We start from the raw sequence: 17631 nt of genomic DNA, 5'->3' as shown, positions 1-17631 counted from the left end.
GGCTGCTGAGGATATGGCGCGTACTGAATATATGTTTTTATTTAGTTATTGCATTATATGTTTATGTTCAAAATATATATATGTGTAGCACTAACGTAAGTACACAGTTGCCTTCGAAAATCGCGGGTCCCCTTCAGCTTATAAATAGTATTTAATTTTTCTTTGTTCCCCGGCAATGTCGATCAAAAGTATTATACTTTAGAAAGCAGTTTATACCCGTATGTTTTCAATGGTCAAGTGTATGGAGCTTCCTTTAAGGCGAGTATTCATAGACTCCTTCCAAGGATCAGCAAAGCGGAGAAAATTTAGAGGCCTCTCATATTCAAATATTGGCAAGTGATGTGCGAGCCACTCCTCGCTTACTTTGAGTGATAACGATTTGAGAGCCATCCTAGCCAACGTCTACAACGAAAGATGTTGGCGGCCGCAGTATTTGACCCTTCTTAATTTTTTTTCTTCATTTTCTTTTCTTAAATTTGATTGGTTCCCGTATGTGGTTTTTCTCCTTTCTCTTTGTCTTTATGGCAGAGCTCATTCATATATAACGGCATTCCTTTTTCTATGGTGTGTGTGTTTCATTTCTAATTTATCGTCTTTCTCTTTATTTCGCAATACATGAGCTGGGAATCGGCGCTCTGTGTTCTCTTTTCTTCCTCACTGCTTGCGCGCTGTGTTTAATGTGATGTCATCTTACCATCTGGCTTAACTCTCCGCTTTACTGCAGTACATCGTGTTCCCAACTTCTGTGATAGACTTCCAAGATGCATATTTTATTCAAGGGCCATTGATTTCTTATTCCGGAAATTAAAGACGCGAGAAATAACTAATAATGCTTTTATTTCTTTTATTCATACGAACCATTCTTTGTCTCTGCAATGAGGCCCGTTTGAGAGGGCTTCATTTATTCTAAATGGCCTCGTGTTTGACTTGGAGCCTGTTGAAGCCTTCTTATGCAGGGACCTTCATACCTGAAACAATATGCACACATTTGAGCTTATTATTTTACCTATCGCACTAAGATTTCCTTTGAAATAAACATTATTCAATATTTGTTTTAGGTTAGAGGTGATTTCGCTAAGATTTAGATATGTTTGTTGTTTCAGTTTGTAACTCATATACTAAGTTTAAGAATATCACTCACATTGCGCGAATCTGTATCTACTGTCTTTAGAGTTTTTTTTTAATCGGAATTTAAATATGTGGTACTTGGTACATGCAATATATCCCCTCAGAAGAATGAAGCTACCTACAAAAGCTTGTATTTTTCGGTGTGTTAAGTTTTAATATCCTGATTCATTTCTGCCCAACATTAAAATATATCTAAAATTGTCCTGTATATAAAAAATGAAAATGTATATGCAATATTTTGTTTATAAGACCACATTTTCAGCGAATCGCTAAAAGCTTGTCTTAAATTGGAAATTTTTTGCTTTTTTCTTTTTGAATAAAACAAAATACGATTTTATGAGCATGCTGCCTGTCTACCAATAATAAACGTGGATGAAAGTAAACTAGCCTTTGCCTGAAACAAGTATCGTCGAATGTGTGTACTATTAATAAAATAATTGATGTAAATAATGTTATATCACTAAGCCCAAGTAATAGATGTAAAAAATATATGAAGTAAAAGTCCTATGGGAAGCAAGGCATGTCAATCCTTTTAGATGATGATTCTACATCGAAATGCATCCTAACTTTTATATGTACATACATCAAAATCTTAAAAATGCCATCAATATATAACAAAGCATCATTATATTGAAATCCAAACAAATATGATAAAAAAGATGACTCTCGACATGAAAGCAACAAAGTCAATGAACTAAAAATGAGGGTTATAGATATAAACCAATCCAAGTTTATTATCCAACTTGCAAATTAAAAAAAGTCATGTTTATTGATATGTTGGGCGCCACACTGTACAAGCTAGCTCTTGGAGCTTTTTTACGGTGTCATCGGCCTGGTGTTTATGATATAAGGTTCAAGTTCACGTACTTATAATTTTAACCCTTGTACTATACAATTCTTCTTCTTAATAAAGTTTATAAACTTGTGGTTTCCATACTGTTTCATAAAAATACATACACGAATAAAGCATTGAATGTCTGGCGCCACGAGTAACGTCTACACAGTGTGTAAGGTCAGATAGAGTTTCGTCTGTGCTTTGAACCTGATATTAGATTCTAATGCAGGCAACATTACAGCTGATTTAGCCTTGGAAATGGTGAGCTGTTATTCGCAATAACCTTGAACACCTGCAATATTCTTCATTTAAACTATTGACGAACCTTTTTACACAGCTTTAAAGAGAAACTGTATTTGAGAAAAAAAAAGACTTAAATCATCTTCATTTAGCCTCCAGGATCACGAATATCGAGATTATTTTTCGGTTTGGTGCACGGAGGCTGTAGACATTAATTTTCAAAGTGCCGCTGAAGCCCCTCCTCTTGGGGCGTGACGTCATATTAAAACTTTTCGGAGTCTTCGCTCTCGAGCGTCTACTGCACCTATCAAAGGTATGCACTCGCACTTTTTTTTGTTTCCTGGCAAGCTTGGAATTGCACGCGCTGCCCACACGTGCGACACGCCCTTGTAGGCTTAAACGTCCTAGTGTGATGTCACGACTGGTCACAGGTTATTGGTGTCTTGTCGCGTTTAGTTACATTTACGCGGAAAGCGAACGTAACATTCGGATTCACGGAATAAAAATGCGCCAGAATTCACCTCTAGCTAGTTTTTTGGGAAATGTGTTTCAGCGTGAATTTAATAGGTACAGAACGCACTACTAATTGTTTTGTTTTTACTATCTCCATATGGACAAGTCCAACGAGTGACCATCAATGTTAAGTTTTAATGCATATGTGTGGTTTTCGACTTATCTAATGGCGTGACCCGCTGTAATAGCCAAACTAGTCGCTCTGTCTTCGGGAAATTATACGTCTTCATGAACTGAACTTGATGAAATGCGTTATTACCTGTTTGCACTTCCGAGGAGCGGGCCGCACCACAGCCCACATGGTTGCATCCTCTGACCCAGAGACTATATCTGTGTCCAGGCATTAGATGGGTGAACACCGTCATCCCAGTTCGATCATATGGCAGCCAGTCATCATAGAAGCTACTCATCCGACAGTTGTCACTCGGATCCGTACAGTTCAGCCAAGTTGAGTTGTCCAAGGAAGCCTGAATATAAAATAGCAGCTTTAAGAATCCTAGTATGTTGCGATGCTTTGCATAAACACCTAAATTTATTCGCTGCAAAACAAGTTTACAAAGTGCCGTGGCTATTTTGTTTGACAAATATAGCGCGGGAGTGTATCTATATCTTAAAGGCCCGTTCACATATTGAATGAACTGCATAGTCAGCGCCGGCGTGAGCGCTGTTTAGAGCGCTCATGTGGCGCTTCCTTGCGCGTGACTTAGTTGTAATATAGCGCGCGATTAGCGCTTTAGTAGTGCCTTGTCTGAACTTTAGTAACGCGTTGTTAGCGCTTCAGTAGCGTCTTGTTATCGCATCGTGTATTGCAGCTACTGCTGCGGATTAACGCGTGTACAGCGGTTCCGGTTCCTGTGGCGGGGTGTGCATCAACAGCACCATGGCGGACATGCGGGACGCTGAAATAGAAACGCGAAAAATGCGGTTACATACGCCATTAGTGCATACGTGCGTGGACGGCTTAACGCCCAGAAGAGCTTATTGGGCGCGCGAAATATTTCGCCACCGATATACCAGCGGGTACCCGGCGAACCTTCTTCTCAGGCTTAGGGACCGACACAAACCTCTTTCGAAGGGGATTATTTTTAACTGCGTGTCATTCAAACCAGGGTCACGCATGTCGAATAGGAAGCGATGAGGTCGTGCCGAATAAATTTGTCGCTCAAAGTTCATGACACTGAATGGCCTGCCCGACCGTTTACTTGGAGAGCGGCTCTTTTGCTTCATCTTCTTTCATTACCAAAGAAAAAATAAGAACGGAATCACCGTGCACGCGCTGTTCCGCAGCAGGAAACACGGCAGACGGGGTTCGAGAGCGCTTAGACAGCGCTGCTGAAGCGCTAACCGAGCGCTTCGCCACGCGCAAGTTGGTCCCACTTGAGGGCTGCTTCCAGCGCTCATGAGACGCTAACTTAGCGCTCCACTGTGTGTGTGCACCGGCCTTAAGAACGACAGCGCATTTTCTAGCGGAGAAATATGAAAATGGTTCGTTTTTTTTTGTCAGACAAACAGAATACGACAACTAAATCCGTTCTATTCTTTCCCTTCAGCTTGCTTTGCAGGAAGACTGTTAAACAGGTGCAGATCATTAGACCTGCGATATCAAATTGAATATAATTTTTATACCCCTTGCATAAAATGTGTTACAAACTCGGGTCCCATAACTTGTTAATTGTCAAGAACGAAAAAGAAACGGCAAATTTGACTGTCACAATATACGATTTAAATTGACAAGATGGTAAAGAACTGTGTTTCTATTACTTTCAGGACCCTAGCTCTAGACATGTGAGTGTCACGTGTGCTAACCTATTCTTATAGGCGTTTGGAAAGACACGACGTTGTAAGCAGTTCGTTAGCTGAAATTTGTTGAGGGCAAAACTTGAACCCATTCGCTCGGCACAATTTTCTTCTTCAAATTTTATTTTGTCGGTTTCTTAGTTTAAGGCTGGTCATTGAAAACACAAATGTACATAAGAACGCTACTACAAGCTTGAGATATAAAGTTAGTTCACTATGCCATATGTTAAGTGTAGTGATGTGGTAATCTCTCCGAGTTTGTAAACGTTGGACATTGTGAAAAATTGCGCTAAAGAGACAAGGACAAAAGAAGAAGGGACAAAGAAGAGGGAAAGAGAGAAGGTCGTTTATTAAAATAAGAATGAAAATCCGAGGGGGTTAGTTTAGACAAAGAAACACAAATCACAGAGAGGCGGAACTCGCAACTCAGATATAAGAGGTGAAGAAAATAAATATGAAGTAAGACACAAGACAAGGGACACCGGCACCAAAAAAAAAGATATAGTTCAGTCGCAACCAGATGACCGCAAAAAAAAAAAAAAACTGATTTTTTATAACTCAGCGATTGGCCATACAGAAGATGTTAAACGCCTCGAGCACCTCGCGTGTTTGCTTTTCTTCGATCCGCCTAATAATTGAGATTTTTTCCAAGGATTATGAACAAACTCATGTCTTGTAATGCACTGGCCCCCTACCGTTGATGTCAAAGAAAGGTTACGCTCTCGTAGCCGGTCATCAAGACACCGCTCAGTTTGTCAAAAGTAATATCGTCCACAGACAAAATACATATTATACGCAACGCCCGATCGAGAGGGAACAAAATGCCGCGCATGTTCTTGTGGCACTTGTGTTTTGATAGACTGTCTGCTTTTTCACGAACATTAGAACATATCTGACACATTTCTCAGGGGTTGAGCGAACTAGAGGCACACCATACCTACTTGCCACTTACTAACAGCCGTTTTTTGCAAACATTGCGCTTAGTTTGTTCACCCCCTTTTAACTTTTTGTCTTACTAGTGGCTCTATCACCTCTATTAAAACTTGAATCTGGAACTCTGAACTTTTTAGTCTGTCGATTTGGCCCAAGAGAGTACCATAAATGCCATACTTGACGTTTTTAGGGCTGACGTTGGGTAAGAAATAGCTACGCCAATCTTCACTACCATTGGGTGAGTTGACCTGTAGTGAAGAATACCCCTTTTTTTTTGGAACGGGATGAGCATGACCAGGACACGTGATCGGCGTGCAATGAGAGAGACAGGTTTAAGAATTGCAACAAACCTTTCTTAGTCTTCTTAAAAGTAAACGTAAAGCCGAAACTGCACATATGAAAAATTTCTCTAATGCTACTAAGTACATATATATACACATTTTTTCACATTAAAATATAATTGTTTACATATCAGAACACGTTGAAACCTGGCGGGTTCTTAACAGCTACTGCTGTAGCACGGTCGATTCTAACCCCCCAAAAAATATCACTTAGGCCGGGGGCGAGAAAGGGCCCAATGCACAGATCCGATATTTGAAAAGCACCCTGCTTTGCCATCACACTAATGTGGAATCTAAATAAAATTGCGGTAGCTCAAGAAAACTGCCTGTAGTCACCCCACTTGAGTTGCGGTAAGAAACTTCATTTTGGGACTCAATACGGGCCCTGACTGAGGTAAGGAAATGGTCATATGGGGGGAATAAAAAAGGTCTTGCATATATACGTTATATACACTGTGTTCGGAAAATACATACGTTGTTAAGGTTTCAAACACAGTTTCAGAATTTCGAACCAAAAAGAGATCATCAATCCGCAAACCGGAGTGATGTTTTGGGAGTTGTATCGACATCTGCCGTTGTAACGAACCCCTCTCACTGGCAATTGCTCTGAAAGGACAAGCCTCCTTGTGCGGTTTCTCACTGAACACTTCAGCCCTAAAAAGGTCATGACTCCATGTCATTTTTGGTAATTTCTTGGGCCAAATCGATAGACAAATTCTTCAGGGTTCCCGATTCAAGTTTTACTGGAGGTAGTAGGACCACTGTAAGAAAACTAACAAGGGATAAGCACACTAAGCACAATGTTGACAAAAAACGGGCGGTGGTTTTTCCATATGTACACAGAGTATCGCATTATCTAACACAAGTGGCAAATAGGTATGGTGTGCCCCTAGTACTCTCAGTACCTAAAATAATGTGTCAAATGTTTTTAAGGTTTGCGAAAATCTATAAAAACACAGATGTCACAAAATCATGCTCGCCTTTTTGTTACGTGTTCATCGAGCACTGTATATAGGGTTCCTCTCCCCAGTGGGCGAGGCATTTTTGGACAAACTGGGCGGTGTCCGAATGACCGGCTGTGAGAGCATAGCCTTTCTTTAACTTCAACGTTAGGGGGTCACCTCTTGGTACAATGTAAAAGCAGTTCTTGTTCATCATCTTTAAAAACAATGATTGGGCGGCTAGAAAAAAACGAACAAAACAAACACGTGAGGTGCTCGTGGGGTTTGCCATGTAGGATTTGGCAGATCGCTGCGTTAGTCAGACGTCAGTGACTTTGAGTGAAAAAGAAGTGCATTTTTTGCGGTCATTTGGTTGCGACGGGACTTTATTTCCCCTTGTCGGTGTACCTAGAGCCACTAAACGAGCTCCGCGTAGCTTATATAGTGGCACTAGATCTCCCTTGTCATAAGTGTTGCTTCATATTTCATTTCTTAACCTATTATATAAGATTTTTGAGTACCCGCCTGCCTGTGTTTTGATGTACCTTCTCTTCAGTCCTTGTTTCTTTGTGCGCGAAATTTATCAATGCTTCATATATTAAATTGCATGCAGATCCATTTGGTATCAATAATCGGGCATTGTAAAATGAATTCTCGTGCAGTTCTAGATTCGTGCAGAGATTATAAGCATGCATTAGGTTGAAGTGGTCAAGGTATAGATGAAGGATTTTCTTGGAAAGAGCTGAACCTCACTTTTGTTTAAACAAATGTTTTAGCATAGATACACCCGCTGCTGCTTTGCCTAAAAGTGTCTCGAAAGCCGAATACAACTGTGCATTATCGCTTAAATGTAGATTGTCTCAGAAGCTTTTATTTTGAGTTGGACGAGTTTACTTACCTGAATTTCAACAATTTCGGTGTCTCTGAAGGTCCACGTGACGGCCGCAGTCGTCGAGTTCCCACCAACCAGGGTTATTACACTCGGTGCATCTGGAACTAACACTTTCTTCGTTTACACGGTTCGTCTAAACAGTTTAAAAGTTTCAGATGTACAAATGCACTGTTGTACATGTCGTAACCATCAATAATGTTTAAATTATGTCAGAATTGTTGAAACTGTCCAAGTGCATTCGCATTTACGACTGAAATGTTTTGATAAAAAGATAGAAATCAACAAGAAGCGTTTAGTGGTAAAAATATAAAAAAAAGAAATAACAGAAAAAAGAGCAGACTACGCAGCAATAAACGCAAATACAATTTACACTAAGAGTCAACCATAGAAAACGGTGTGATAAACCAAACAGCAGTAAGGTTTTAAAATGCTCAAAGAAGACTTGGGAGGTGTATTTGATGCCGAAAACTCTTTTTTTTTGGGCTTAACTCTCCTTCTCTAAACTTCTCCTTGAATTCACCTTAAAAAGGAGGCGCGTCTAAGGTTTCTAGATTGCGATTTCTTTAGAATGTTTGCATTCAACACGAACACTGTTGTAAAATTATATAGGCTTTTTTTTTGTCTGGAAACAATTTACATTTTCTTCCCAATTTTTGCAACGTTCCAAAAATATTATAAACACCAGAATATAAAAAAATGCCCTTACGTCATGCTACGGTGTTCTTAAAAAATAATTGCCGCTTGATAACGTAATTGTTGAATACTTGCCGTTGTATTGTCGGCAAAAATAGTTAGTGTATACGCGTGCCTAATGTTACAAGCAGCTCAAGTTCTAATCATTTTAATTGATTTCATTAAAGTTCCGTTTTTTAATGTGAATCGACATTCTCAATGAAATGATTGCCATGTGCACTGTTTTGCCATTATTTGCTTTTCGGTGACGCACTTCGAAAATATCAGAATAATGTAGAGAAGTAAACAACCTCATACATGTTAATGGCTGGCATAATTTGAGTTTTTGTCTCGTTTTTGAATAACACTGTACTAGTCTAACCTGTTTTCTATATATATAAATTTGTTGTTCTTTTTCTCTTCGTTGTGGTGTCCTGGTTATTTTAGCATATTAGACATTACCTTTTTTGCCGGTCGCATATGACAAGAAAATAAGCAGAATACAACATTATATACAAAATTCGTGCATCACAGTTATACGTAAGTATAAATTGATTGCACAAATGATGTCCCTCCAAAAACCATGCGAAGCTCTACCTTCGACCTAAACGGTAATGAATTCTGCTACTGCGAAAAACTTTAATTATACTATTAATTTAGTTTTATATTTTTACAATATTTATGAGCTTTAGGCGGATATGGTGAAATTTGCGTTTGTATGTTGACTACGTGACTTCATTATTTTATCGCTCCTATTGGCAAGTGATCATCTTCAATACCGGGGAAAATATTTTTGCGGCACTTCCATTTTAAAGATGATAGCTGGTGAACAAAAGTACTAGCTGTAGTCATCGATGAGACTGGGCGAACGCATACGTCTCTATATTTCTGACACCACAGCCGTAGAAAGTTGTTGAAAATATAGCAGTGCGCACACTGCTGGAAAAAAAACAAAAAAACTAATGAACCAAGCACGTTGTCACACGTTCGTCGCTTTCGCAATATGTAAAGTACCTAAATGTTTTTGTGGCAAGCACAAGGTCGCCTAATAAGCATTTCACATATGTTTTAAACAGTTCATTTTCTAAACTGGTGATAATGTCAATAAAAAACATCTTTAGATTAATTAAAAAAAATTATAGAAAGAAATGAATTCTCTTTATTAATCAGTTTGTAGTCACGATTCTTTTTTTTTTCTTTTTTCTTTCACACCGCAAATGTAATCTGCGGATTGCCGAATGCTCAGTCCCCACACTTATATAGCTCTATGCGGTCCGGTAAAGATGCCATAGTTGCAGAAGTTGTCATTATCGGGTTTAAAGGTCATAAGCGATTCTGAGACGTTTTTAAAAGGAGAACGATGGCCAACGAATCGCCGGATACTCGGAGATTAATGGCGGCTGCTGCAACGAATCTGAGCCATTTTTTTTTACTGAAACTAAGAAAATTGAATATAGATTTTGAATGAGGTTACGGTCATTTCTGGAACTTTCGCCTCTAGTGGGGACGGCTAGCGATACATGTGGTCGGCAACTAAGCGTCCGTTTGCGCACTGTTTATTTCTACGGTGCAAAAGCACCGTAATTTCGTCTCAGCGACAGTTTGTATATTGCTAGAACATATCGCCTTTTTATGTATATACGAACCACAAACGTCGTTTCATAAATTCCCCTCTAGGACTATTTTAGAAAGCGTAAATCCAGCAAGCTAAAATAAATGTTTGTTTTAGTGCGACGCAACCAACTTGGATTAAGCAAAATACTGTTCGTTGTGAATTGCTTTAGGTGCAATTTCGTGACTTTACTACGTAATTTCAAGCTGCTTTCATAAGTTTTAACTAAGGATATAACCTTGTTGTTCGAGCATATTTTGAACGAGCTGAAATATTTGTATGCGAAGCAACTTAAGTAGAAACTGTGAACTTCCATATGTATAAAACAGTTTAAGGGAATCCAATATTGTTGCCCACGCTAAACCATGGCAGTGGGGTTTATTGCTTATTAATTATTAAGCCCCCGAAATCGGAAGAGATTCCTACTTAAACTTACCAGAAGCCACAGGTTCGACCGTGGGTCTCAATAATTTTATTTCTCCATTTGAGTCTCCTGAGAAAACAAAATGTAAAAAGAAGAAATCTGAGGTTCGAAGTCTTACATGATACGTAGCACCAAACCGCCATAAAAGGGCTTATAAACGAAGTTAAAGGAGTAATTTCAAATAAGCATGCGGCAGTCGATCCATAAGGTGCGCCTTACGCACTTTTGTTCTGAACTAAAAAGTATCTGTTAGAAGACCGGTATATGCGATATTTATTTAAAAAAAAATGTCGGCATAATTTTGATAAGCGTTACAGTTTAACGATGGTCAAAAGATTAATTTAGTTTCAAGAATAAGGTCTCGCGACATAAATCGTACTCCAATATTGCAAGTTATAAACGCCACAATACTTTTTATAATATTTATAGTATATTTTTTAAAATTTCAAACGTAATAATTTTCCAAACGTTTGAGGGTCTGGTATACTACGTAAAAGTATGCCTAGTATTTATAAAAATACGTGTCACAGCGTGATAATCAATTGACTCTTCCTTTTCTTTTTGTATCACTCCATTCGTTATTTGTAGTTACGTATCGGTAGCCTTTGCCCTCCGCAGAGTCACGTGTGTTGGAAATTTCCCCTCGTTAGATTCTTTTCTTTAACCATTTTTATTTTTAATGAGTAAACAATAATTTGTTTCGTAAATTTTATCATTGAGGATTGCACATTCCAGTAAACGAGCTGAGACTTTGGTCAAATGATCTAGCGAAATGAAGTAAAAGCCGTGTTCAAAATGGCAGTCACTGAACTACTACTGCCCAGTTCTTTACATATATAAACTTTCTAGTGTCATAGTTTTACTTCTGTTGCAAACATCCTTACTTTGACACCACAATTTACTTGCATTGGCCTTGTGCAACCCAGTATAAATGCGGGAACCAATCTTGGGGCTGGGTGCAATATTTGTTATAACATTATTTTTTACTTAGACCTGACAAGCGACTGGTTACAGTTGTTTTTATACATTAAAAAAAGAACTTGTTATGGCCATTGAAAAATAAATGTGCTTCTCCTTTCCTGATACTTTTCTGTTAAATCAGCGGAAGCTTCTTTTCGGCAGATAATATCGACCAAGTCACTAATATAAAATCTATACTGCTATTTAGCACTTCCTAGAAATTATATGAAATAGGAATTGAATTAAAGGGATGGTGAACAGAAATTCGGATTTCAGAAAAATAATGCAGGAAATGTGGGCGGGACGCTGCAATCCGTACAACACTATTCGTAAGGCGATATCTCGAATGGACGGCCGTATTTTCGGAAAACGAGGCCGAGATTGAACCAGGACGACGAAGCGCGTGACGTAGAGATATCTCGTTTCCTCCTCTCTTCGCTTCGCTTCCTCAAGGCTGCGACGCGGAAAAGACGCAAGGCCGTTCCCTCTCCTTCTCGGAGAAACATGATGTGAACATTTCTGTCAAATGCACCTCCTTTTTTTCTTTTTTTGAGAAATAGGGTCATCCGTTTGAGATATCGCTGCAGGAGTGATGTTTTGTTGTTTCTAGCATCTCGTTGCACGGTTTTGCCGCGTCTTTTGTGGAATCCAGAGTTTGGTTCAGCATCCCTTTAATCTATGCTTAGAAACAAAAACATGGCTATTAAACATTAACATTTAGGTTTTAAGAAATTGGAAGTCATTTCATCATTCCGGCATAGCTGTCGTGACAACGCTTTCGGATGTTTTGTTATATTAAGAAACCAGTATTGCTGGAGTCACGGAATAGAAAAATAATTGTTTTTGTGCTTTAGGGTTTAATTTATGTTATTTGCCTTTTACTGAACGCGGAGCTACGTAATTATGCCCTTACTGTGGGGTTGAGTGATGACCCAGGTCTCTGTTGGAATTCCACAGCTTACTTTCATGAGACAGCCCAGTATTGCAATAGTGTAGTTCTTCGATGCCCTCAGTTCCGAGAGCAACGCCATTTTTTCGGATCTATCGAAATGGTCTTCTCCAAGGACCACAGAAACCGACGGTACCGCCTCTTGACCGGGAGAGAAGCACGACACCTGCGAGATGGGAGGTTTTAGGCGACAGCTTATATGTATATCAGTACCGGTACCCGAGGCCTACGTTTTATATTTGTTTCGTCTTGTAAAATGCAGACAACCCCAATAACGAATTGTTCGACAAGTAACAAGCCGTGCTCTGTGGCGGCTGCCTTACCTTGAAAAACGCGTTGTGCCACATTGCTCTGCAGCTGACCAGTGCCTTGGTAGGACTCAGCGGAACGACTCTCACATTCGTTATTCCTAGAAAAAAAAATACATGAGTATTTTTTCTCGTTATGTCAAATAGCTGGTCATAGTTTACGCGCATATTTAATTTAAGATATTATTTATAAAAAGTGTGTGTAAGTTACCACCAGTATAAGCTCGTAAGTTATCTTACCGGGCTAATACACGAGCTGCTTGGTTCTATTTAGTAATAACAATTGAGCTCTAATCAACTTTGCTGTATACTTTTTATAACCAGGAAAAAACGATTGCATGGCTACACGTTTGAAACACTTCCAAAAAAAAAGCACGTAATAAACCCAATACAATATCTCTGTTTCTCTCCATGGGCTCGCATGCAAGCTCCTCTGCCCGTTTGTTTAAAGAGTTTTAAAATTAAATTGCGGTATAACAAATTATAAAAAACACGCCTCGGTGAACGGCTTCGCAAAGAAAATGAAAGCCGTTTACAACTCCCTGTAACGCCGAATTGGAGCGCAGCTCTTGAGGAGGAGGAGGGAAGGGTACTGAGGGGAGAGTATATTCCTGCTCCCTCCTCCTCCCTTGTGATCCTGCGTGCTACTCCTGAACAAAAGGGCTCCGGTTCGAAGCCGGCCGAGGGACAGAAGATGTCTTTTAAAATCATTTTTCGGAGTAATGAAAATTCGGATTCGTCCCCCCTGCTTATCCTCCCTGCTCCCCTCATTTCTCCTCATCCCCCTCGTGGAGGTCACGTGATCTCGGGGGGGGGGGGGGGGAGGGGAGGGAATCACGGGACCCCCGGACCTGGGGGTGTCACGTGAGCTGGAGGTATCGCGTGTCCTGGGGAAGGGGGGGGTCACGTGACCCCCACCAGGTCATACATTAAATATATATTTAATATATATTAAAGTATTTGAAAATCTTTTGGCCTTCCCTTCCTGTACCATTGACGATGAAGCCGCCGAAGTTTGTTTCCGTATCTTCAGCGTGACGACAAGGTTGAGTGAATGTGTCTTCTATTTCTACTCGAAAACTATCAGATAAATATTGTCCAAAATGGAAAGCTGATCACTTTCAGTGCCATTTATTGGAAAGTTTGGCTCCAACTTATATCCACTTGCTTACCTAAAGACTCCGTTGGATCAGAGCCCAGTGGATCCATCACTGTCGCCGTTACTGTAGTGATCCATCCTGGAAAAAATGGGCACAGTTGTTTCATTTTAACTGAGAAGAAGCCTATTTTTCCAATCTGATATGAACTGTAGAGTTTACTATATATCATAATAGAAGTCATCGCAAAACTATAGCTCGAAGGACTGAAATACCCCAGCCTACTTAATAATATGTTAATATACGCAGCAATTGCTTCGCGACCTACGGTCACGCATGGAAGTCGTGACGCAAAATAACAATAATTAGAGAGCACTCAAATTAATATCGCTTTGGTTGTATATACCTATACCACAACTTCATTCTCTTCTGGACAGGGTATTGGAATAACTTCTCACGGACCTCCACATAACTACGAATACCACTTATCTTGTTGCAACTCACTTTGAATACCACTTATCTTGTTACAACACACAAAGAAACAAATTATGTATTTACCAATTAAGACGATACAGTTGAGGATATTCATTCGGGGCATGACCATCTTGAATAACAAGGAAGAAGCAGAACTCCGAGCTGGCCAATATAATAACCTGTAAAATAAATCGTATTATCAATTTAAAACTCTGGGTGGTATTTTTCTAGTAAAGGTTTAGTTTTAGCACTGCGTAGTTTACAATTCAACTCAATACAACTCTTGCATTACTTCACATGTGTATAATTATCTCGATAAAAAAAAGGACAGCCTTACCGCACGTCAGCGTCCCGAAAGCAGAAATGGGGGGGGGGGGGGGGGGGGGGGATTACTTTGCGATCTGAGCGCCTGTTCCTATGTATTCCTTATATACAATGTATCGCCATCACTTTTTTTTTTACTGTATTACTTGCCTTCGTGAAATCGGCTGATACAGGTTTCCGATTAGTGTTTTCGATTATTCTTTTTTCAGTGTTTCAGTGTTTTCGATTATTCTTTTTTCAACAAAAAAGCCAAAAATGTATTTATGCTTAAAAGCACTTACTAAAAGGTGGTTTCCTTTGTTCAACCAAAATTGTCGGGGAGTGGAAAAAAAACACGAAAATCTCCCGATTACAAAAAATATATATAGCTTAAATCCTATAACTGACGAAACTCTGATTTAAAAAGTAAGGGCGCCAAATGTTTCTAGAAAATATTTATGAAACACCATTCGGTAGAATGCATAAAAATGAGGCTTTATTTGTTTTGAGACTTTTGCCGTTGCGTACAGAATGTTTAGCTCTTTCACACTACTTTTATATACTTATAAACACAATTGCAAACTTTATTTAGAACATCTTTTTTTTATATTTTATGTATATATTTTTACAATATCACGATCCGGCTACACCAAACGCGTTTGCATAAAATGAAAATTGTAGAAACTTAACGCGGAAGATCTATGATATAAAACGACCATCAGCGTCTAAATTTAATTAAAATCATCAGGAAATATCAAGTTCATTTAGGTGAGTTTTAAGAAACTGTCGATATATTGTAGCAAACTTGCTAAAACATACGATTTTTGCTTTCGAATAGTTTTTTTTGAAAAGTGATTTGTTTTACATTAATTTAACTTCTAGTTAAAAGGCCTCTATTTCGTTTTATATTTGCTCAGAACCTAACATGAGAAATTGGAAGTTCATTAAAAAAATCAATTGATATTTGTTTATAAAATATTGGTGGATTGCTTGTCAAATACAAAATGGCCGGACATAAACATTGTTTGATCTAGTTTTTGTTTAATTTTCGGGACGACCAGTTAATAAGCCACCTTTTGACTTGACTCGCAATCTCCGGCTCGGGAATTTTGACTTTTCGCAACGTTCTTGTTAGATTCAAAGATAAAAGTTTACTCAAGAAAGAACTAATTTAAGATATTGTATTTACCTATATATACATTTCGCACAATGTCAGGTGTAACCGGAACAGAACATTCATAGCAAAAATTGAAGCATCTTGTTTCCATAGGACATGTGTAATGACAGGCCCTGACGAGACGTTCATGCTTCATACTTTTCATTTCATGTTTCATTTATAATAATAATCGCCGAAATATTACATCGCGACAGAAGAGGCAATTTCTTTTTTCCGTTGAAATCTATAATGGCCTTGTTTATATTGTTTGTTTCTCAAACATACAAAAATGACGAGTAAAATACTTACCACACGGAGAAACAATTTCGCAAAACAACATCCTACATGAAAATGAGGTCTCCAACCAAAGAGAGCCCAGTGACTGTGTGTTTCCGACTACGCTCCTCTGACTAATGCGCGTGATTAAAAGCTGGCCTACCAGCACAAAATTCGTATCTATTGGCTTAAATATACGGCTATTTGTTTCTCGTTAAAGTGTTTTAATAAAATAAGTGCCCAATTTATACATTCTGAAAAAAAAATATATTGTTTATAATTTAATATCGCAGTTAACCGTCCATAGCCCCCTATATACTGACAAAACCTGGGAGGTCGCCACGAGAAGCGGCCCCCGACATTGAAAAGGTAGAGCGGCAGACAGCGCATGAGAGGAAAGCCACGTGACTGGCACCCCGCTGCGGCGAGACGCCGAAACACACTTTTTCTGAGCAGAAAAGTGTGTTTCAGGGCCTCGCCATTGCAATAGCTGTGCGCTGACGTCCAGGTTCCCCGAGAAATGGCTCTTTGGTGCTCTGTGCTACAAGATCCTTGAACTCCAAATCTGCGACCGGGCACTCTATGGCTCCGTCGTCAAACTGCCAGGCTTTGTGAGTATAAAGGAGGCTATGAGTCAACGCTACTTGCGCGAGTGAGCGATATCTCCGCTTCGCAACCTTTTTTCGCAGAACGTGCCTTCGCGCTAGAAATGAACCTCTTAAAGCAGGGTGCTCGGGATAGCTCCCGATTGTAGTTTTGGCTGCTGCCTTAAAGGCGAAGGTAGAAAAATTCAGCGAGTCTAGGTGAAGGCAGTATAGATCCTTCCATAGAGGGGCTCTTGGCTTGTTCCCTTTTCTGTGTTCGTGCGCATGGCGCGTGAGGTGGTTGCTTTCCTCAGCGGCGACCATGGGCGTACTTGGCTGAGGAGATCGCACGCTGGGCTGAGGTCTCGTAAACATTGGAATGGTGAATTGTATGGGGATTTGTTTCCGATGGTAGAGATTCCGTGGCTGCCATGAAGAGAAGATCGAACAGTCTCGCCTGATAATAAAAATCTAAAAGAGAAAAGTACAAGGAAAAGAGGTAGAACAAGACAGGATAAGCGCTTACTCTCAACTGACGTTTCATAATATTAGCAGTGAAATACAGGGAAGAAGGTATTGATATGGCAATTTAAAAAAAAAACAGGTTATTTTAATTATCCCAGTAGGCGCTTGCCATGTCTTTTCTTACTTCTTTTCCTTGTCCTTTGCTCTTTTCGACCTTTCTTATCTGTAGCCATCAAGCCCAACAATTCATTTTATCACAGTCACTCCTCTTGCTGCACGCTTCACCTATGGGGACAAAACAATATTGCTGGTTTGTTTTTGATCAGAGAATTTAACGATATCGATTCGAAGGCCGCTCCTCGTGTGACCAAAGCACTGGTCAGAGCTAAGCGCTCGTTTGTACAATGTGCTAGGTAATGTTAAATTTCTTTGTTTTGCTGTGTAAGAAAACACCGGGCTGCGGAGACAACGAGCTCGAAAAATCGCCGTCTTTAAGCGCGAAACACATGTACGACGAAATCGTCCGATCCGACGTGCGGACTGCCGGAATGACCTTGAGGGGAGAGGGTCTTCGTAGCATCGGAGAGCGTTGAAAACCCTCGCCTCCGACCGTCGTATTGCGCGGTCGGACGTCGGATCGGACGGTTTTGTCGTACGTGTGTTTCGCGCTTTAGTTCGATCTCCTGCGCAATACTTCGTTAACCCTTAAGCGGAGACTAAAACTCCGCCTT

The 17631-nt window shown here is 39.7% G+C and overlaps 1 protein-coding gene across 1 annotated transcript; it reads right to left on the bottom strand.

Moving 5' to 3' along the window:
• Positions 1–874: 874 nt before the first annotated feature.
• Positions 875–14316, bottom strand: LOC120850044. Its single transcript, XM_042292640.1, has 8 exons — positions 14201–14316; positions 13718–13783; positions 12561–12646; positions 12202–12403; positions 10341–10397; positions 7627–7724; positions 2976–3183; positions 875–968 (listed from the first exon to the last, which is right to left on the bottom strand). The coding sequence occupies exons 1-8, from the start codon at positions 14244–14246 to the stop codon at positions 949–951; spliced, it is 783 nt and encodes a 260-aa protein (XP_042148574.1). The 5' UTR covers positions 14247–14316; the 3' UTR covers positions 875–948.
• Between the last annotated feature and the right edge of the window lie 3315 nt (positions 14317–17631).

The sequence above is a fragment of the Ixodes scapularis genome, unplaced genomic scaffold (assembly GCF_016920785.2).
Source record: "Ixodes scapularis isolate PalLabHiFi unplaced genomic scaffold, ASM1692078v2 PGA_scaffold3__209_contigs__length_174095766, whole genome shotgun sequence".
In the NCBI taxonomy this organism is placed as follows: Eukaryota; Metazoa; Arthropoda; class Arachnida; order Ixodida; family Ixodidae; genus Ixodes; species Ixodes scapularis.
The sequence above is the reverse complement of the archived record's forward strand: the minus strand, read 5'-3'. Positions and strand labels throughout refer to the sequence as shown.

Bases quoted from the DNA above. Each gene is read 5' to 3' on its own strand.
- LOC120850044 (XM_042292640.1), bottom strand. From the start codon at position 14,246: ATGGTCATGCCCCGAATGAATATCCTCAACTGTATCGTCTTAATTG. The intron at 3,184-7,626 runs GTAAGTAAACTC...TTTTATATTCAG, and splicing joins CCGAAATTGTTGAAATTCAG to GCTTCCTTGGACAACTCAAC. The intron at 969-2,975 runs GTAATAACGCAT...ATATTGTTTCAG, and splicing joins CTCCTCGGAAGTGCAAACAG to GTATGAAGGTCCCTGCATAA.